The sequence below is a fragment of the Zalophus californianus genome, chromosome 8 (assembly GCF_009762305.2).
Source record: "Zalophus californianus isolate mZalCal1 chromosome 8, mZalCal1.pri.v2, whole genome shotgun sequence".
NCBI classification, from domain to species: Eukaryota; Metazoa; Chordata; class Mammalia; order Carnivora; family Otariidae; genus Zalophus; species Zalophus californianus.
In genome coordinates, this window is record NC_045602.1 from 78,364,653 (window position 1) to 78,384,401 (window position 19,749).

General features: G+C 37.6%; 1 protein-coding gene across 3 annotated transcripts in view; it reads right to left on the reverse strand.

Moving 5' to 3' along the window:
• The window catches only part of MGAT4A (alpha-1,3-mannosyl-glycoprotein 4-beta-N-acetylglucosaminyltransferase A), a 119,623-nt gene that overhangs the window by 18,630 nt on the left and 81,244 nt on the right, over nucleotides 1-19,749 (reverse strand). For all 3 annotated transcript variants that reach the window (XM_027620757.1, XM_027620755.1, XM_027620756.1), the window contains exons 6-12: nucleotides 17,166-17,212; nucleotides 15,394-15,507; nucleotides 13,716-13,791; nucleotides 5,505-5,619; nucleotides 4,264-4,394; nucleotides 812-919; nucleotides 495-688 (exon numbers count right to left, since the gene is read on the reverse strand). In XM_027620757.1, the coding sequence (XP_027476558.1) occupies nucleotides 495-688; nucleotides 812-919; nucleotides 4,264-4,394; nucleotides 5,505-5,619; nucleotides 13,716-13,791; nucleotides 15,394-15,507; nucleotides 17,166-17,212 (785 nt within the window). The remainder of the gene's footprint in view (nucleotides 1-494; nucleotides 689-811; nucleotides 920-4,263; nucleotides 4,395-5,504; nucleotides 5,620-13,715; nucleotides 13,792-15,393; nucleotides 15,508-17,165; nucleotides 17,213-19,749) is intronic.

Sequence of the window (19,749 nt, forward strand, 5' to 3'; positions counted from 1 at the left end):
TCTGTACAATGAACATCAATTCGAAAAAACAAAAAAGGGTCATAAATTCTTCCACGGCGGCCTAAAAGCAAGCCAGCATTTGTAAAATCACTGACTAGGGACGGTCACAGTCTGTCAAATTTATCATTTCAGCCAATTTCCTAGGTAACTGACTAGCTCTCAGTCAAATCCCAAGGGATATTCTAGAATAAGGACATGAAAACTAATTTTATATTTTGAGGGAGAGTTCTACCTAAAAGTACTAAAAAAACTATACTAAATATATGTTCAACAATACCAGCAGAATTTATCAAACATGCTAAGGGCTGATATCATATCTGAAAACAACATACCCATTTTACTACCGAGTTGTAGGAAATGTATTTTATAACCTAACATTTGGGACCCACTGTCTCCTCACATCTGTTGTATACACACAAAAAATCCATCATAAATCACAGTATGAATAAGAGATGTAGAATCATAAGACCAAATAGATTTCAACAGTCACCAACCTTTCTACATTGACTGGCTTATCAAATTTGAACAAGATATAGTCTCCGGCTGCTGGGGTGATAGCCCAGAAGAAATCCTCCCCCATGTAAGTTTTCTCCAGTGTATGTCCTTGGTAGACCTTCAAAGAAGTAGATATCTCTGCAGGTGGGTTTACATGGATTTTAAGAAGTAATGGTTTCATGTAATCTTTATCCTAGGAGGAGAGACAAGTATGCTGTTAAACACCATATAGCTTATTTATACTGAAGAAGAGCAATGACTATACAGTAAATAACAAACTGTATGTGCATGAGAAAAATAAAATTAAATCACCAACCGTGAGTTTCTGAATTTTTCCTGATAGAGAAGAATGCAGACCAACATGTTGGAAAAGGGAAGGTCTGAAGCGAATTCGTAGATTTGCTTTCTGTCTATCACAATGTTTCTAAATGTTGAAAAAAAAAAATCACATTAGTGTCAAAGTGAAATCTTGTCCTCAACAGAAAAACCAGAAGTCTTTTATTAATTTCTTTCTTTTTAAAGACAGAGTGGCGGTGGGGAGGGGGAGAGGGGGAGAGAGAATCTTAAGCAGGCTCCACGCCCAGCACCAAGCTGATGTGGGGTTCGATCCCACAACCCTGAGATCATGACCTGAGCTGAAACCAAGAGTCAGACGCTCGACCGACTGGGCCACCCAGGTGCCCCTTCCGGAAGTCCTTTTAAAGAATATTGGAAAGAAAATCCAACTTCATCTCATAATTCCAAGTCATAATTTTTAGGGTCTTCTTTAATACTTTAAGAGATTTGCTACCTACTAAACAGATATGGAAATTTAAAATAAGCACAACTAAGTGTACATTCGACTTTTAAAACGCACACACTACAGACTAGAGGTCTGGTTCAAATATACAGAATATCTTTAATCGGATAATAGAATGAAGAATTTGCAAAAATAAAACGCACATTTTGTTGCATCAAAGTAATCTGAAAATGCAAGGCAACAGCATGACCATAAGCAAGTACATGGTATCTCAAGTTCCACAATTCAGCTCCAGTTGAATATGGGAGACTCGTACTTCCACATGAAGTGCCTCCCGGCCTAGACTTCAGATTACAACCTGTCCTCACGCTTGGTCCTGGTGCGGGGAACCCATAATGCCAGCAGGGCTCTCCCTGTGTGTGAACTCGGTACTTCAAGACAGCCCCAGCTATCCTGTCAAGCGTTTACCAACTCTTCTCATTTTCAATGACTTTTACAAGTTCTAGGCCAAGAACGTACTGAAAAGACATACTCGTGTATCTTTTATTTGTAAGGCATTTCCACTTGGAAAGGCCTCCAATAATTTTCTGGGTACTGAAATGCTTAATTTTTCTCAAGAGGTTTTACTTCATTACTATTATTACTCACAGTAGAGTAGAGGTAATAGAACATATTCTATTTACACAAATCGAACTCCTCAAGTGGAAGGCAAGGGAAAGGAAGGAAGGGAGAGTAAAGGAGCAGAGTGACGGAAGGGCGGAGGGGGCGGGGAAGGGAAGGTGCGGGAGGGAGAGGAAGAAGAGAATGAACGGTGCCCGAGAGTGAGCCCTCTCAATAAGCCATGCACACACTGGTGTCTGAGGAGGCGAAGTGGGCTGAGAAACCCGTGGAAGAATGTGGGAATGCTCAGAGGGGTTTTCCAGACCACTGTCAAAGAGATACTGTTCTGGGGGCCAGCAAGTTATGTGGTGACAGCTTCCCTGACATCCTAGGGGAAGCAACTGAAGAATTATGGGCCACAGAAAAACATGGCCTAAGGAGCAGTGACAGAATAGATAATCAAACTGGCCAAAGAGCTGTGTGCTAAAATTTGTAGATGATTTAAATGGTTTTAATTTTTACTATCGGAGATTCTCACCTCCCAGACTCATTTTAGAACCTAACCCTATAGGAGATAAAATACTGCACAGGACCAATTGAAGGCAAGTATACTGTAGGAGTGTAAAGATCACATGAATTTTCCCATGTCTACAATAAAAATTCCCATAAATCACAAAGAAAATACAGCCCAGGACTTACATCATAAAAATGAATTGTTCAACTCAATTTATATGTTCAATTACTGTTGGAAAGTAGCTACTTTGCTATTTGGCTATATTCCATGATTTGCTCTAAGAAAGTGTTTTAAAAACAAAAAAACAAAAAAGAATGTAACAATAGCTTCCAAACATCAGAAGGCAGTATCCTAAAAACTAATTAGCAGGTAGGATGATCAAACTATTCTAGATAATATAATAAGGTCATGAAGTCAAATTAATTGTTTGTTAGAATCAATGTTAGGTCATCCCTATAAAGACACATTCCCATAATAAAGAGTTCGTGTTACCACATGTCGAAAATAACTTATTTTTAAGAATGTGTATTCACATTTATGCTTACACAAAATAAATATTTTTTTCCAGAGGCACAATTCAAATTGGACAAGAAACATATCTAATTACTTTTTACAACAAGATTTCTATGGAAATAACATGATAAGAAAAAAATCATCGTTTGCTTACTTACCTGCTACCCCAAAGGTCAGCATATTAGTATGAACACTGGTTTCTTACAAGTAATATACTAAAAAGTACTTTTTGACTTGCCATTGTTTTGGTATAAAATATTACTTCTATTTCAGTCCTTATTTCCAGATATCTTGGGGCCTGATAGTGTCCCCAAAGGATTTGAAAAAAGAAAGATGACAGAGAGTATGAAGAAAGCTGAAATAACCGCCCCCCCCCCCACCCAGGACAGAGAGGAGAACACCGATAGCCCGCAGTAACGAAATGCCAGAGCCTAAAGACACTGCTAACATTTATCAGCAATTTAAAGAAAGGTGGACTTCACTGATTTACAGGATTTTCCACTGTTATTTTTTTTTAAAGATCTTATTTATTTGACAGAGAGAGAGAGAGCGAGAGAGGGAACACAAGCAGGGGGAGTGGGAGAGGGAGAAGCAGGCTTCCCGCCGAGCAGGGAGCCTGATGCGGGGCTCGATCCCAGGACCCTGGGATCATGGCCTGAGCCGAAGGCAGACACTTAACGACTGAGCCACCCACGTACCCCTCCACTGTTATTTAAAAGTCCATCTAATTTAGGAACTTTCTGTCAGTTCAAGAAAGGAGGCAGGCACTTCAAATGTTAAGTGAAAACACTTTTCATTCAGCTATTTAACTGCTCATTTACAAAATCTGGCTCCCTGAAAGTCACTTTCATGAGATACAGAAAAGAAGCCTCTTCCCCTGTTAGAGGTAGGGGAGGGACAGTAAAGCATCCCTCAAACTGAGAAAGCACAGAGTTTATTCAAGGTAACTGATGGTGGGTGGATGGGTGGGGGGGGGGGTGTGTGTGTTGGGGGGAGGGGTGGCATTGGGTGGGATGATGATCCAACATGCAGTTATTCTCTGCAAGGTCTGGACCTTAGTCCACAGATTTTACAGAGCAAGAGGACACTGTAGTGAGCAAGGGCCCTGTAGTGAGATCAAAGGGTTTGCATGCACCTAACTGACAGCTAACCTTTAATTAGATCTCGTTGTACCACCTGTGGGTCAGGAAGGGGAAAGAGTATTCTCTCTAACAGATACAGGGCAGACCAAAACAAGCCCTCTCCATCCCAGCCAAAGGTGGCATTTCTAATGTATATATATTAATCATCATGAGCCCTGAGCACGTAGCCCCAAGAGAGGTCATGGAGCGAACATGAATAAAATGACAGGCCAGAGGAGTGTCAGCACTCCTACATCCACCCTCACAAGAAGTCAACTTACTGCATCTTTTTCAGGGTTGCAGACTTTTACCCAGAGTATATGGTCCAAGAGCCAGTCGATGGGTTTCTCCTTATAGAACATAAATATGAATTCCACAATCAGAGTGAGGTCTGGCGCTTGAAACATTTTACCTGAAAAAAACATTCTCAGTCAATAGCTGTTATAAAGAAACCAAGCAACAAAATGGCTTAAATAAATGAGATCTATACAACAAATACATAAAAGCTTGTGCTTTCAAATAAAAGTCATTAGGAATAACTTCCCCACTTGTCTTATCAAAAGCAAACAAACTTGCTTCAGCTAAACATTCTGAGTTGTCACCTGGGTATACACAGAACTACTGAACTCCTGACTTTCTCCATTATAAAATCTATCACACAGCTATGGCTCAAAGGATTCAAGAACCAAGTCAGAGATTTTTTCCCTTCATTTCTTATTAAAATTCTTCCCATTGAAAACACAACAAAACAAAAAAAACTTTAGGTTCCCTTAGGTTTAGGTAAAAAAAAAAAAAAAAATTTAACCAAATCAATACATGCAAAAAACAAGGTCTAATGCTGTTGTCAATGAAACCTTCACAAGTAAAGATGGTTTTCGACTCTTAAATTGAGTTTTGAGATAACCAACAAGGTCAAAGGCTCAGCCTCTAATACTTAAGGTTTTAAAGTACTACAGGAAGTTAAATGTGATCCTCTGGGTGTTTTTTAAAACCTGTAAACTTCCTGCAATTCTTCAACTTTCAACATGTTCTCCTTAATTGCAGAATTTAGGGATTTTAGTGGAAAAAAATTTTAAATGAGCACCTTGCCTAGTCTATGAAAGCAACAAATGAATACGAATTAATCACTGAACAGGAACTTCAAGGACTACACCAAACACCAGGAACTCATCCTAGAAAACATTTATTGTGGCACTCTTTTTAAAAGAATCCTGATCCTGCCAAAGCACTGGGCCATAAAAGAGCAACTGGAGGGGCCAGAAAAGAAATCAGATATGCTCAGGACCATAGCTGGCTATGTGCGTGTACTCCACAGTAAATACTGAATCCTAGAAGTATCCAAATATTATTCTAGGGTGACTTTCATCATTTCATATGTAGAAGTTGACCTAAATTAAATTTCCTCAAAAGCAATCCATTTCCAGAGGGAAAAAAAGGCAATTTTAAGGTAAAAGAAATTAATTTAAGATTCCAAGAGTCACAGTTATTTCTGAAAAGTAGGTAAATCTGACACTTTTCTTACCAATGAAGCCCAGCTGGGAGAACTCTAGTATCATCCATTCCTCAGAAGAAAGTTGAAGTGCAAAATTTTTTATAGTGTTAAAGTAATTCTGTTTGACAATAATATCATCTTCAAGCTAAAGAAAGTTGAACAATCAGATTAATAAATCAGAAAGAGATGGAAAGATTCAGATAAAAGGACATTCTTTATTACAAGAAAACTCAAGCATACTTTTATAATGCAAATCAAGAAAATGGTCAAAAATGATGAAAATACCAAAATAAATTTTATTAAGAGAAAATGAGGAAAATAAAATGGGAGAGTCACATAGCAAGTCACCTGAACCACTCCCTTACTGTGGGAAATCACAGTCCCACTCCATGAATACTCTTTCGGCACTTTCATTAGTGCCCAGCATGATTTCACACTATCCTTTTTACTTTTCAAAGGAAAAGAATTTTTGTAAGCCTTTAACATTTTTTTATTTTTACATAATACATGTACTAAGTCAAAAAGCCAACAGCTTTCTTTCTCTGCCCTCCAGGCTGCCAGTTGAGGTAACCAACGTTAAAAGTTGGGTGTGGGGCGCCTGGGTGGCTCAGTTGGTTAAGAGACTGCCTTCGGCTCAGGTCATGATCCTGGAGTCCTGGGATCGAGTCCCGCATCGGTCTCCCTGCTCGGCAGGGAGTCTGCTTCTCCCTCTGACCCTCTTCCCTCTCGTGCTCTCTATCTCATTCCCTCTCTCTTAAATAAAGTCTTTAAAAAAAAATAAAATAAAATAAAAGTTGGGTGTGCATCCCTTTGACACTTTCTATATGGCCATCAGCACAAAAAGACCCATATGTACTTAAGGTTCCCATCCACATTTACATTTTTATAAATAAGGGAGCTTCTTATCACAGTCTTTTTTTCTCTTAATACACCATGAATATCTTTCCAGGTTAATAAATATTTCGTAGGTGTATAATATTCCATGGTATCAATGTAAAACAATTCATTCAACTCTTCCCCGATTGTAGGCATACATCCAGCTTGTTTCTCATTTTTTGTCAGTACAAACAATGATGCAAGAAATATGCTTATATTTACATATTAGTGCTTTTCATTTCTGTAGGACAGATTCCTGAAAGCTCACTTTTGAAATTTTAAAAGATATCTTCAGGGGCACCTAGGTGGCTGAGCTGGTTAAGTGTCTGACTCTTAATTTCGGCTCAGGTCACAATCTCAGGATTATGAGATCGAGCCCTGCATCAGGCTCTGCGCTCAGCTGGGAGTCTGCTTGAGAGTCTCCCTCCCTCTTCTTCTGCCCATCCCCCTGCTCTCTCTCCCTCTCTCTAAAATAAATCTTTTAAAAAATATAAATAAACAAATGATATCTTCAAACTACTTAAGAAACTGGTGATTCAGAGTGCCAGTTAATCCCATATGCTCGGTCAACATCATGTGTTATTTATGCTTGGAATCTTTACCAATTCAATTGGGAGCTGACAAAGATCAGGGATCATTAAGTGTATGCAAAGACTTCCTCCCTAGAATCTCCTCTTATAAAATTTTCAAGTCACAAGGTGATTTTAATATCCTAAAAATTTTTTTCTTTTTCTTAAATTCATGTCCTCACTTCTAGTTACCTGCTAAGTAATTTTCACTTATTTTGATATTTAGATTTTTCATGTATTTAAATCCTACAAGCTTTCTTTTTCCCACCCATGAAGAAACAGCAGGAGTATCTGGAAAGACAGGATACTGACTTACCAAATATTTATTGAGCTTCTCTTGTGTTCCAGACACTATACTAACCCTAGAGAATATATCGGTGAACAGAAAAGACATGTTATATGCCTTCAGAGTTTTAGGGAAGCTGGAAGGGAAACTAGACAAAGCGCAGAACTACACGGACACCTAACTTTCCTTTATGAGAGAAGAGGTGCCCACACTCAAACCTAAACACTGTCTATGCCCAAAGGAAAGATGATCCCTAATATCAGGCAGTTCCAAATTTTTCCAGTAAGTAACTGCAAAAACAAGTTTGGACTATTTAAATGTATAGAGATGTAGTTGAAATAGTCAAATGCCCATTTAAAACTTAGTACACTGATTTTGGTTACCAATTCACATTTTTACATTCAATTAGGAAAACTGCTTTGTTCCACTCTCACATCTCATCAAACTTCACTTTCATTTCTGGGCTCTCTATTCTGTCCCATTCATCTGTGTGTCTATTTTTGTGCCAGTCCCATACTGTTTTTATTCTTACAGCTCTGTAGTCTAGTATATCTTGAAATCTAGGATTGTGTTACCCCCAGCTTTGTTGTTCTTTCTCAAGACTGCTTTGGCTACTCAGGGTCTTTTGTGGTTCTATACAAATTTTAGTATTATTTGTTCAAGTTCCGGGAAAAACGCTGCTGGTATTTGATAGGGATTGCACTGAATCTGTAGGTTGCTTTGGGTTGTATGGACATTTTAAACAATATTAATTCTTCCACTTTATGAGCATGGAATATCTTTCCATTTGTTTGTGTCATCTTTAGGTTCTTTCATCACTGTCTTACAGTTTTCAGAGTACAGGTTTTCATCTCCTTGGTTAGAGTTTATTCCTAGGTATTTTACTCTTTTTTGGTGCAACTGTAAACCGACTGTTTTCTTAATTCCTTTTCCTGCTACTTTGTTATTAGTGTATAGAAATGCAACAGATTTCTGTATAGAAGCGACTTCACTTTTAAAAAAAAACAAGGTTTTTTTTGTTTTTTTAAACGGTAGATTCCTATGTGGCTCTAAGAAATAAGACAGAGATCCCAAGTACCTTTCACCCAGTTTCCTCCAATCTAACATCCTCCAGTATAACTGCACTACAATTGACTGACCATATAATTCATTGACCTTATTAAATTTCACTAGTCTTACAGCATTCAGGTGTGTGTGTGTGTGCGTGTGTGTGTGCGTGTGTGTGCGCGCGTGTGTGCGCGCGTGTGTGTGTGCGTGCGTGTGCGCGCGTGTGTGTGTGCGTGTGCGTGCGTGTGTGTGTGCATGTGTGTGTGCGCGCGCGCGTGTGTGCGTGCGTGTGCGCGCGCGCGTGTGTGCGCGCGTGTGCGCGCGTGTGCGCGTGCGTGTGTGCGTGTGCGTGTGTGTGTGTGCGTGTGTTTAGTTCCATGTAATTTTTGGGAGAGAGAGAACAATTCCATCATGGGGATTCTTGTGCTACCGCTACCCGTTAGATCAATAGCCATATCCTCCCTTCCACTCTTCCAGCATCTGGTAACCAACAGTCTGTTCTCATTTTTACAATTTTGTCATTTCAAAAATGCCATATAAATGGAATCAAACAGTACATAACCTTTCAAAATTGGATTTTAAAGTCCCCATAGCTCCCTAATATCCAAGATGTGGTGTGCATCAATAGTTTGTTTCTTTTCATTATTCCGTATTCCGTGGTAGAGTGTGTCACCTGCTGAAGAACATCTGGCTTATTTCCAGATTTTGGCTAGCATGAATAAAGCTGCTATGAACCCTCATGCACAGGTTTTTTAGGGAGCATATGTGCTTCTCTGACATAGGTGTTTTGGCATGGCAAGAGCCGGTCTTTAACAACTCTTACCTCTCACTAGTGATCACTAGTTTACAGAGGGAAGCTAAAAACCAAGATGCAAAATACTGTTTTTACAGTACGCAAATGTGCTATCAGAAAATGAATATTGTATCTTGGAATATTATATGTGAAATACTTTATATATATTTTTGCTTAAATTTTTTTGAAGTACAAAAAGAAATAAAAAACTAGGGGCACCTGGGTGGCTCAGTCAGTTAAGCGTCTGCCCTTGGCTCAGGTCATGATCTCGGGGTCCGGGGATTGAGCCCCGCATCAGGGCTCCCTGCTCGGCGGGGAGCCTGCTTCTCCTTATCCTCCTGTCGCACACCCCCCACCCCAGGCTCACGCTCTCACTCTCTCAAATAAATAAAATCTTTAAAAAAGAAAGAAAAAACCAATGGTGGTTACCCATGGGGAAGGGAGAAAACAATGATGGGAATGGGAATAAAAGTGAGACTTCTGTGTATCTTATTTTATGTAAGTTTTTGATTTTGAAAATTTTTTAATAACTAAAAAGGATAAAAATTCCTAAAAACTGGATATGAAATGAAACAATTAAACCAAATTTCATATCAGTTTGGCGGCATGGTCACACAGTATAAAGAATTTCTTCCAGTGGCTTTCAAACACAGAATTTTGACTATATATCCATAGTAGGATATATTCTAAGGGAGAAAAAAAGGAGAAAGAAAATTTAAATAGCCTTCAGCAGTCTAACAGTTAGTAGTGATAATGGTATTATTATTCTGAAACTATTTCAGACATACTATAGAATAAAAGAATTATGTTAATAGGATGTTATTAAAAACCAAGACTTTTAATGTTATTAAAAACCAAGCCCTAAAATCTTCATTTGATTTGGGAATAACAATATGAGCTTGTAGCTTTCCCCCCTGAGAAATAAACCCAAGAAGCAAAGACACCATAAGAGCAAAGAGCATCTCACGCACCCAGACTGTGGTCTTAAATACTATTTGCCTCCAGGCACAACAGGGCTCCTCACAGAAATGACTGATTCTAGATCTGGAACAGGAAATGTGCAAATCTTGTGCCAGTCAGCAAAGTAGTGATCAAAGATTACTGGACTGACATGGAAGGAATACAAGAACCAATTTTTTTTTTTAAAGATGTTATTTATTTGACACAGAGAGAGAGAGATAGTGAGAGAGACAAAGCACTAGCAGGGGGAGTGGCAGGCAGAGGGAGAGGGAGAAGCAGGCTCCCACTGAGTTAGGAACCTGATGCGGGGCTCAATCCCAGGACCCTGGGAACATGACCTGAGCCGAAGGCAGATGCTTAACCGACTGAGCCACCCAGGCGCCCCACAAGAGCCAATGTGAAGAGATTCCCACTGGTTTATGATGTACCAATGTGAGCATCAGTGTGAATAATGATTGCAAGGACTAAGGCAAATCGAATATATTTTTAAAGTCCTTGAGTCCATAACAATGTTTTTTAAGTGGCCACCACTGGAGACTTCTAGGGTACCAACTTTAAAAATTAATGAAGAGAAAGAATAGGCATTTATTCTGCCTTTCCTTGGTGAACTATTTTTCAAGGTAACCGAATAGATAGGAGTGAAAGTTCTTTACACAAGAACTCAGCTTATAAGAACATTACAAATTACAGAATTAGAAAATGATCACTTGGCCACCTCTAAAGAAATAACTTATCTGGGGAATAATAATCGATGATTTCGGAAATCACAGGGGGAGTGGTTGCTGGGAGCTTTCTAAAGGAGAGACGGGGCTGCCACCATCAAGCCCACTGATTAATGTTGGCATCACTCTAAGTGGGGCAACCAGATATAATGGGCTTTGTGATGCGATTTGGTAGGAATTACACAGTGCCTCCCAGGAAGTGCCTGAATCACCCAACAGCATTCCAGAAGACACTTCAATTCCAAGTCAGCTGTGATATAGCACTTTACGAAAATGTGAGATTCTGTCACAGGAAACTTCATTCCAAGCCATAAATGTAACACTAGGACAGGTGGCTTTTTTTTTTTTTCTCCTTTAGGAATATGCCTGTGCTGACCAGAGAGTAACCTCTGACTCAACTGCCTTTTTCAAAGCACTCTCCCAAAGTCCTGGGTAGGATACACCCCACCATATGCAACCACGAAGTCACACACCTTGCATAATTATCAAGTCTGGATTAAAAACCTTTGCTTCTTCACACTAATTCTCCCCTCATTTTGCTGGGTGACCTCTATCCTTCACAAACCTTCAAAACCGATATTAAACTGAGGACTTTTCAGGCTAATGCATTTTTCCCACTTTGTAGATCATAATGAGCTGAGAGAATTCAATATAATATGAAATTATGTGAAGACTTCAATATGAAGCAACTCCCTCTTTTTGGAGGCATAATTTTTTAGAAAATTGGGTAATTTTAGGGATGTTCATTGGATTCATCTGTGAACAAGTAAAAGTTGGGAACGATCTCAATGACCAACAATAAGGTCATTATGATATCTGAATAATGATAGTTCAATAAGTGATTAAAAAGTATTCCTATCTGTAATTACTGGCCTGTAAAGGTGTCTACCATATGTGAAATGACAGGAAAACAGGCTATGAGACAGTAGGGACAGTATGATCTTGTTCTTGTAAAAAGGATTTGTATTAAATGAGTAAGTATGTATAAAGCCTAAGTTGGAAAGAACAATGTACAACATATGTTAAGTGTATGATAAATGTCAGTTCATAGCTACTGTGGTTATAACACCACATACACACACCCTGCTTAACTGAAGTTTTATTTATCCTTCTTTTTTTTTTTTTTTTTTAAGATTTTAAGAGAGAGTGGGAGAGCAAGCACAAGCAGGGGGAGTGGCAGGCAGGAGTGAAGCAGACTCCCTGCTGAGCAAGGACTCAATCCCAGGACCCTGGGATCACGACCTGCACCGACGGAAGGCAGACACTGAATCGACTGAGCCACCCAGGCGCCCCCTCCATCCTTTTTCTTAACTCCATCCTTTCCTTAATTTCCTAAACGCTTACGTTTCCTATACTCCACACACACACACAAAGTGCTTTAAGATTCTATTAATTCTATGCTTAGAAATGTAAAACAAATTTTAAAAGCAATGTAACGACACTTTTAAATTCTCTCTATAAAGTTCTTGATCATCGTGTAAATATATAGAGGCCCTAGAACAAACAGCAAAGGTTCAGCTACAATAATATGGGACACATGAAATAAAATGTTTTGAAGGTATTATCTTGAAATTAAAGTAAGACTTCTCTAAGACATTTAAAGGAAACGTACTAATTAAAGGATACCATGTTTTTATACTCCCAACTCTTGTACACTGTTATATACAATGTTATATTCTGACCCTATCATCATTAACATTTCCCAACCTGAGAACCACAAAAGGGTTGCCTGCACCTTTGAATGCAGGTGGCCCAAGATAAAATGTCAAAGGAGACAAAGTCTGTGCTCAGTGAGACTGCCCTACCATGGGATAGCAAGCTTCTCCTTCTTTCCTTCCCTCTCAAACCCCTGCTAGCAACTGCAAAACCATTTATTTCCTTTCTGATTCAGGGACCCAGAGCCTCTTCTCGCCACTCTCATCAAAACCCCTTCCAGGGAAAGATCTAATAAACTTTTTATACTAAAAAATAAATAGATAAAAAACTGAGGCTCAGTGTGCTACATCACTCAGTGGTATGTGCATTTTGAACAAGGAATAAAGACCTTTGGTTAAAGAAATGAAATTCCAATTGTAAAATTTAAGCTTAAGTCACTAAGGAGAATGAGATTTGGAAGAAATAAGAGCCTCCTACAATTATTTAAGTTGTTGCCTACCTGGCTAACTTAAAAGCCACATCAATACAGACTTATTCTTTGAGCCATGCTGCTAAAAGCTGGACCATTAGAGCTAAATGTCAGTTTTATTATCTTCAGTATAAATGTACATGTACTGTAGCATTAAAAAAAACAAACTATCTTACTATAAGACCACCCAAAAAGCTATCAGAAAGTCCTTCTTTAAAATTTGCCAAGTAATTAAACCTTAGTTCTTTTTAACAGTGGAGAGAGGGAGGATGAGAGCAAAGATGGAGGGATGGGGGAAGGGGAAAGAGATGAGGGACCTGCCCACTGTCACACCATTAAGTGAAAAGCTAGTGTTTGTGCTAAAGCAGAGAATGGAACAGCAGAGCCCACATTACCAGGCACTATGACAGACTCTTCTGCTCTCTGATATACTGTTATAATTTTATACATCTTAGAGGGCTTACACTTTTTTTTTTTAAAGATTTTATTTATTTATTTGAGAGACAGAGATAGAGAGCACGAGAGGGAAGAGGGTCAGAGGGAGAAGCAGACCCCCTCCTGAGCAGCACTTTCAAAACTTCCTGTTTTGGGGCGCCTGGGTGGCTCAGTCATTAAACGCCTGCCTTTGGCTCAGGTCATGATCCCAGGGTCCTGGGATCGAGCCCCACATTGGGCTCCCTGCTCTGCGGGAAGTCTGCTTCTCCCTCTCCCACTCCCCCTGCTTGTGTTCCCTCTCTCGCTGTGTCTCTGTCAAATAAATAAAATCTTAAAAAAAAAAAATTCCTGTTTTAATGAACATATACTCTGGATATTACTTCTTCCTTAAAAGTGTGAAAAAACATTAAAGGACAAACCACACTTACCTGAATGTAATATATTCCCTTTTCCTGAGCATACATCATTAGAAAACAATAATCTAGGTTTTGCTTTGTTCTCCATCTGAAATAATTTTCAAAAATGAGTTAGGAATCAGACTCAAATTTAGCAAAACAAGATTAAACGTAAATATTTTATAATGCATACTGCAAGTTATATTTTATAATACATATACATACATTATATTTACACAGTAGACAATAAATATATACAAAATATCTGTCAACCCATAGATACATGTGTATCTATATACATAAACACAGGATACACCCATGTAGGAGAGCATGAAAGAGAATTCACTTTTCTCTAATGAAACCTCTATCAAAACACTAATCATCAAGATGTCCTGAGGAAAAAAGGAGTCTAATGTCAAGTAATTTTGGGAAGCACATATATTCCCCTTCTGGAGACATATTAGTATATTAGAAGCACTGAAACATACAACAGTAAAAACATTTGTTGAATAAAAAACTTTTTAGTTTTAATATTTTCCAAACTCCTTTGACTGAAGGCCCTTTTTTCAATGTAACATCTTAATGTCTCCAGGAAATTGTGCTTCAAAAACTATACTTTGGGGGTCACTGCTTTGCATGAAGGCAGAAATAAATATTGTACTGAATGTTTAAAAAACCCAAAACACATTAAAGTTTACAATATTAAGTCCTTTCAGGGAATTCCTGGTAGCCTATAGAAACAGGCTAATGTTGAAAAGGAGAAGTGGTTGTAAAAGCTAGTTAAAAAAAAAAAAAAACAATAAAAGGTTTAAATCATACTAAACTTCTCCAGAATATACAAGTTGTTCTGAATTTAATGAGTCCACCTAGAATTTACTGGAACCATTCCTAAATTTTTTAAAGCTAAAATAGTATTTATTGAGAGACAACCAATTACATGGATATATCTGTCTTTCAGACAAATTAACAACTCAAGAAATATAATCTCTTCCCAAAACACTATTTTTTCCTTTTTTCTGGTGATATAAAATCCAAAACTAATGAATATCAGTTTTTAATAACAACACAATAAAAGTTTTCAGTCCTTCAATTTTAGACATTTAGAGACAAATAAATCCAGTTGGCTGGATTTTTACATTATTACAATATAATTCTGCAAAACAGTAATATTGTTTTTATCACTTCCACTGAATCAGTTCTCATTTACTTGGCATACAGATGTAAGGTTTCTATCTGAACTAGCTTTTGAATTATTCTGAATATATTCTTAAGTCAGAACCCCACAGAACAGCAGTTATAAAAGTTATTGATCGGGGTGGCTGGGTGGTTCAGTGGTTAAATGTCTGCCTTCAGCTCAGGTCATGATCCTGGGGTCCTGGGATTGAGCCCCTGCATCAGGCTCCTTGCTTAGTGGGGAGCCTGCTTCTCCCTCTCCCTCTACCACTCCCCCTGCTTGTGTGTGCTCTCTCTCTCAATCTCTCTCTCTCTCTCAAATAAAATCTTAAAAAAAAAAAGTTATTGCGCATACCAAATTCAACCTCTCATTAGACACTACACATAATTTCCAATCAAATAACCAAAAATTCATTAGCTCTCACAAATTAGCTGAACCCTAAAATGTGCTACATTTCAGTAAATACTTATTACATGGTAAACATTTACTACATATCATACTCACAAGGGTGGGGGATCTTAAACAACACAGGCTCACCTTACTCTTTCTTTGGAGTCTCCAAATGTCTCCTTTAAGTTTGTCAGGTCAGGATAATAGCTTTCGGGAGGGGATATTATTTCCACCAAGCCAGAACTGATTTCTTTAGAAAATCTACCATAAGAAAGGTTAGCTGAGTTATTTAAGTTCTGTGGGATTTTATTTATCTCAGTGCTCAACTTATTGTTCTTAACATAAAACACATCAGTAAGGTATACTGTTAGGGTCACTGTGTGCTCATGGAAGTCGCTCATCATTGATTTTATTTGCCAGAAAATACAAATTTTTCCAGTAACACAAAGGGTGTTTTGGGGTTTTTTTTTTAAGAATGCTTTAAAAGCAGTGTAAAAAAATGCTACTATCCTTAGAGAAGCATAGAAATCCTAAGCCAACTGCATGTATTATATTCCTAAAAAGTATCAGAATTTTAAAAAATTAAATGAAGGTATCACAGAAAATAGAGAATTGAAGAAAAACAAACCAGTGAATTTGTGTGTCTGTCTTGTACTTTGAGCACTGTCTGGAGGAATCTGGTTGTCCTAATGTTGGCAGTACTAATGACCTTAGTGGGTAGACACTAGGGAGGTTGCTATATATCCTACAATGCATACAACAGTCCTCACAACAAAAAATTATCTAGCCTCAAATGTCAATAGTGCCAAGGTTGAGAAAACCTGTTAGCAAGTTTTTGTAATCAGCTTGACTAACTCAAATGTACTTCCTTCCACATTTGCATTCTCCCTCATTTAGTTTTTGCAAATCTCCACAAAATCCTTGTGCAACTACCTGCCTTCAAACAAATGTTTTTCATGCTTAGTTGGACTTTTTTCTGGGCTTGGTGTTCCTAAACACTGAGGAAGAAGAGAATAGACAAAATCACAGCATAAGCCCCACAGACCTGCCCATGCAGTCTAGGGGAGCAGGGGCCAATAATTATTGCCCTACTCCTATATTTGAGGAATCTATACTAAATTGTGTTTATATATAAAGGGCTGCCAAGAAATTGAGCACTTGAGGGAAAAAAAATTGAACAAATGCACAATTTAGTTCTGAACTCTTCATATATTTTTAAAAATTTCTGGTTTTTGCATTTTGATAGACAAAGTAAGAACCACATTATTTTAAATCTAGAGTTGACCAATAATTGTTGCTTCTTTTTGTCTTTTTAAGTAAAAGATACATCTCTGGGACAAAAACAGGTAAAAATCAATGAAGAAACCCTTATAACGACTAGTTTTTATATCACTTAATATTAAAACTATGAAGGCAGTATTATAAAAACTAATCCTATCTGAAACTTACTAAGCTTTCCAATTCCTTAGCTTTCCACACTTACTGTGTGCCTTGCTCACAGTAAATTATTACCCAATCTTTGCAGAATAGAACCGATTTAGCCATAGTTTAGCACTGAGGTTTCAAACAACTACAAGACTATCTACCCTGACAGCAGAAAAGTTTTTTTTCTTGGTCGACTGAGGGTGAAAGACATAAGTAATCTCATACGACCCTCTCTATGGTCTTCAAGATCAATAATTTATTTGACAAACTTACATATGTATGACATTCAAATCTTTTCTATATTGAACTACACCAATTTATCCAGAAAACCGTATATGCACCTACTTTATGACAAGGTAAAAGACCAATGATAGTGACCCAATGATGACTAAACTCCACAGAGAATGAACTATAAAAAAAGGCATTTTCTTTTAGCAAAAAGCCAGTAAGTAACAGTGACTAAAATATTATCATTTTCATAATTAAGAACTTACTCTTTCTCCAGGTTGGCTACAACGCTGTGTACATAATCACTATCTGTCTGGGAAAGAAAAAAAATTATACATACGTTAATGTTTTTAAATGTCTATTTAACTTTTAATAATGAATTCAAATAAATAATTATAACATTCAATGAAAGCATTACATTCAATTTTCAGACAACTTATGGATTTGCATTTCTGTATTCTACTTTATTGCGCTATATCGTGGAGATTTTACTAATACAATAAGCAGATGTCAGTTTTTATTACTTTCAATGGTCTCTGATTCAGTAGAAAAAACTGAGTACAGAAACTATTTCTACTTCTTCTGAAACATCTGAACTATAAGTAGTGAATAAATAACAGACGCAGCATGCGTCTCATGCAGAAAGATTTCTCCACTTGCAATCATAAAACCTAGGTTCAAGATTTGTTTCTGTAGCTACTTGGCCTGTATATTAAGTGAAAGTAAGTGACTTCTGTGAGCCTTCCTTTCCTATCCTATTAAAAAATAAATAAAAGGCAGGAGGAAACAATACCTTTGAGACTATGACACTTAATGATAAAACCATGTAATAAAAAGCTGTTATTGTCTGATTATCATCATTATTATAAGGCTGATAATGAGAACCCAAGTCAAAAGCACTTTACCCAGAGTTAGAAATAAGTGCTTATCAGACCTGTGTATTTTTAAATTATATATAAATAGGGGTGCATCGGTGGCTCAGTCAAATATCTGACTCTTCATTTTGTCTCAGGTGAAGATCTCAGGGTCCTGGGATCAAGCCCTGCTTTGGGCTCTGCACTGAGCGCGGAGCCTGCTTGGGATTCTCTGTCTTCCTCTCCTTCTGCCCCTTCCCACCACTTGTGCAGTCTCTCTCTCACAATCAATCAATCAATAAATTATATACAAATAGAAATCTAATACTCCCTACCAATTTTAAATACATTCACAGCTTATATTAAAATGCTCAACTGTCAAAAGGAATCAATGATACATAAAATATGATCTAGGATAAAAAGACTGCCAAAACACTTAATACTTGAAGAAAACAAACCAAAATAAAAAGATAAAGCGTAAGCCTGGAAATTACAAAACTATTAAGCTATAAAAAGTTGTTGTATAGAAGATTTTCTGGAAAAGTATTTTAACTTTAATTTCTGTTAATTGAAAGTGATTCCTATTTTTATTATTAAATGTAAAGACTTAGGAATGAGACAGTAAGACCACATCCTTCAAACTCTTAACAACTATGGAGATACAACTAGCACACAACTCAAAACCCTGTGGACTTTCCCTATGCAAACCCAAACATTAGTCAGTGATATCTCTTACAGTAAATTACTCACTGACATGTTTAACTAATGAGTATCTTACCACTCATCAGCTATAATTTTGGAGAATATGAACAGAATTGGTTTATATAAATTTTTATGTTTAAGCAACAACCTGAAATTCAATATGATAAGCATTTACTTAGGGCCAGTGATGTGGCTAGCCAAGAAAAAAGGAATACAGAGATGAACAAGACCGGCTCCCTCTCCCCAACAGGCTGTCCAAGAGGTGGGCCAAGATGATTAAGTGGATGCAAACGTAGATTTATTGTGTAATGTGTAATAAAAAGTATGGAACTCAAGTGAACCATATCTAATATTATCTAATATCATAGGTCATCTTATTTTTGCATGCTAATTGACATAACTAGCAAAAGATTTGCTTAAATGACTATAACCGGTGTCACTTTTCTACGAGAGAATCCATCCTTTCTGGTATCAGCTAAGGGGACTGCTCTGGGGAGCCTCTGAAGAAAGCTAAATGACGACATGGCATAGAAACCAACAGCCAGGCCAGTCCTTATCTCCATAGGGCCTCTCCTTGCCTCTCCCTCACCCGTCCATGTTGACAGTAACATAGGGAGTATCTGAGATCCTGGGGCTGGCTTACTTTAAATTAAGAGAGCACTTTTTCCTGAAACCTTTTTTAAAGGCATGTGGAGACTTTTTAAGAGGCAGTATTATCACCCAATTCTGGGAATGTATCTGTGAATATAAGACTGAGATGTGTGTATTCTAGAGGGTATGTGAAAGGTATGCTTGGGATAGGTAGGAAGGAAAGTGGACATACATAGAAAAAGAAGGAACATTTTTTCCTGGGGAACCAAGTGTTCCTCATGGTTAAAATTAAATATTTTTATATTAAAACTAAGATGTTGTTAATACATACTGCAACAGGGATGAACCCTGATGAACATGACGCTAAGTGAAAAAAGCCAGTTACAAATGTGTGTCCACATATTATATGACTGTGTTTGCATAAAATATCCAGAACCGAACAATCCATACAAACAGAAAATAGATTAGTCATTGTCTAGGGCTGGGGGAGAAGGGTATTAATGGATATTAATGGGTGCAGGGTATTAATGGGTGATGGTTAAGGGGAAGAGAGTTGTTTTTTGAGGTGATGAAAATGTTCTAAAACTGATTGAGATGATGGCAGCATAACTACGATTTTAAATAAGTAAATTACAAAAATGAGGATTAAAAAAGTTAAATGTAAAATCCAATTTTCTATTTTTTATATATTTTAGGGAGTATA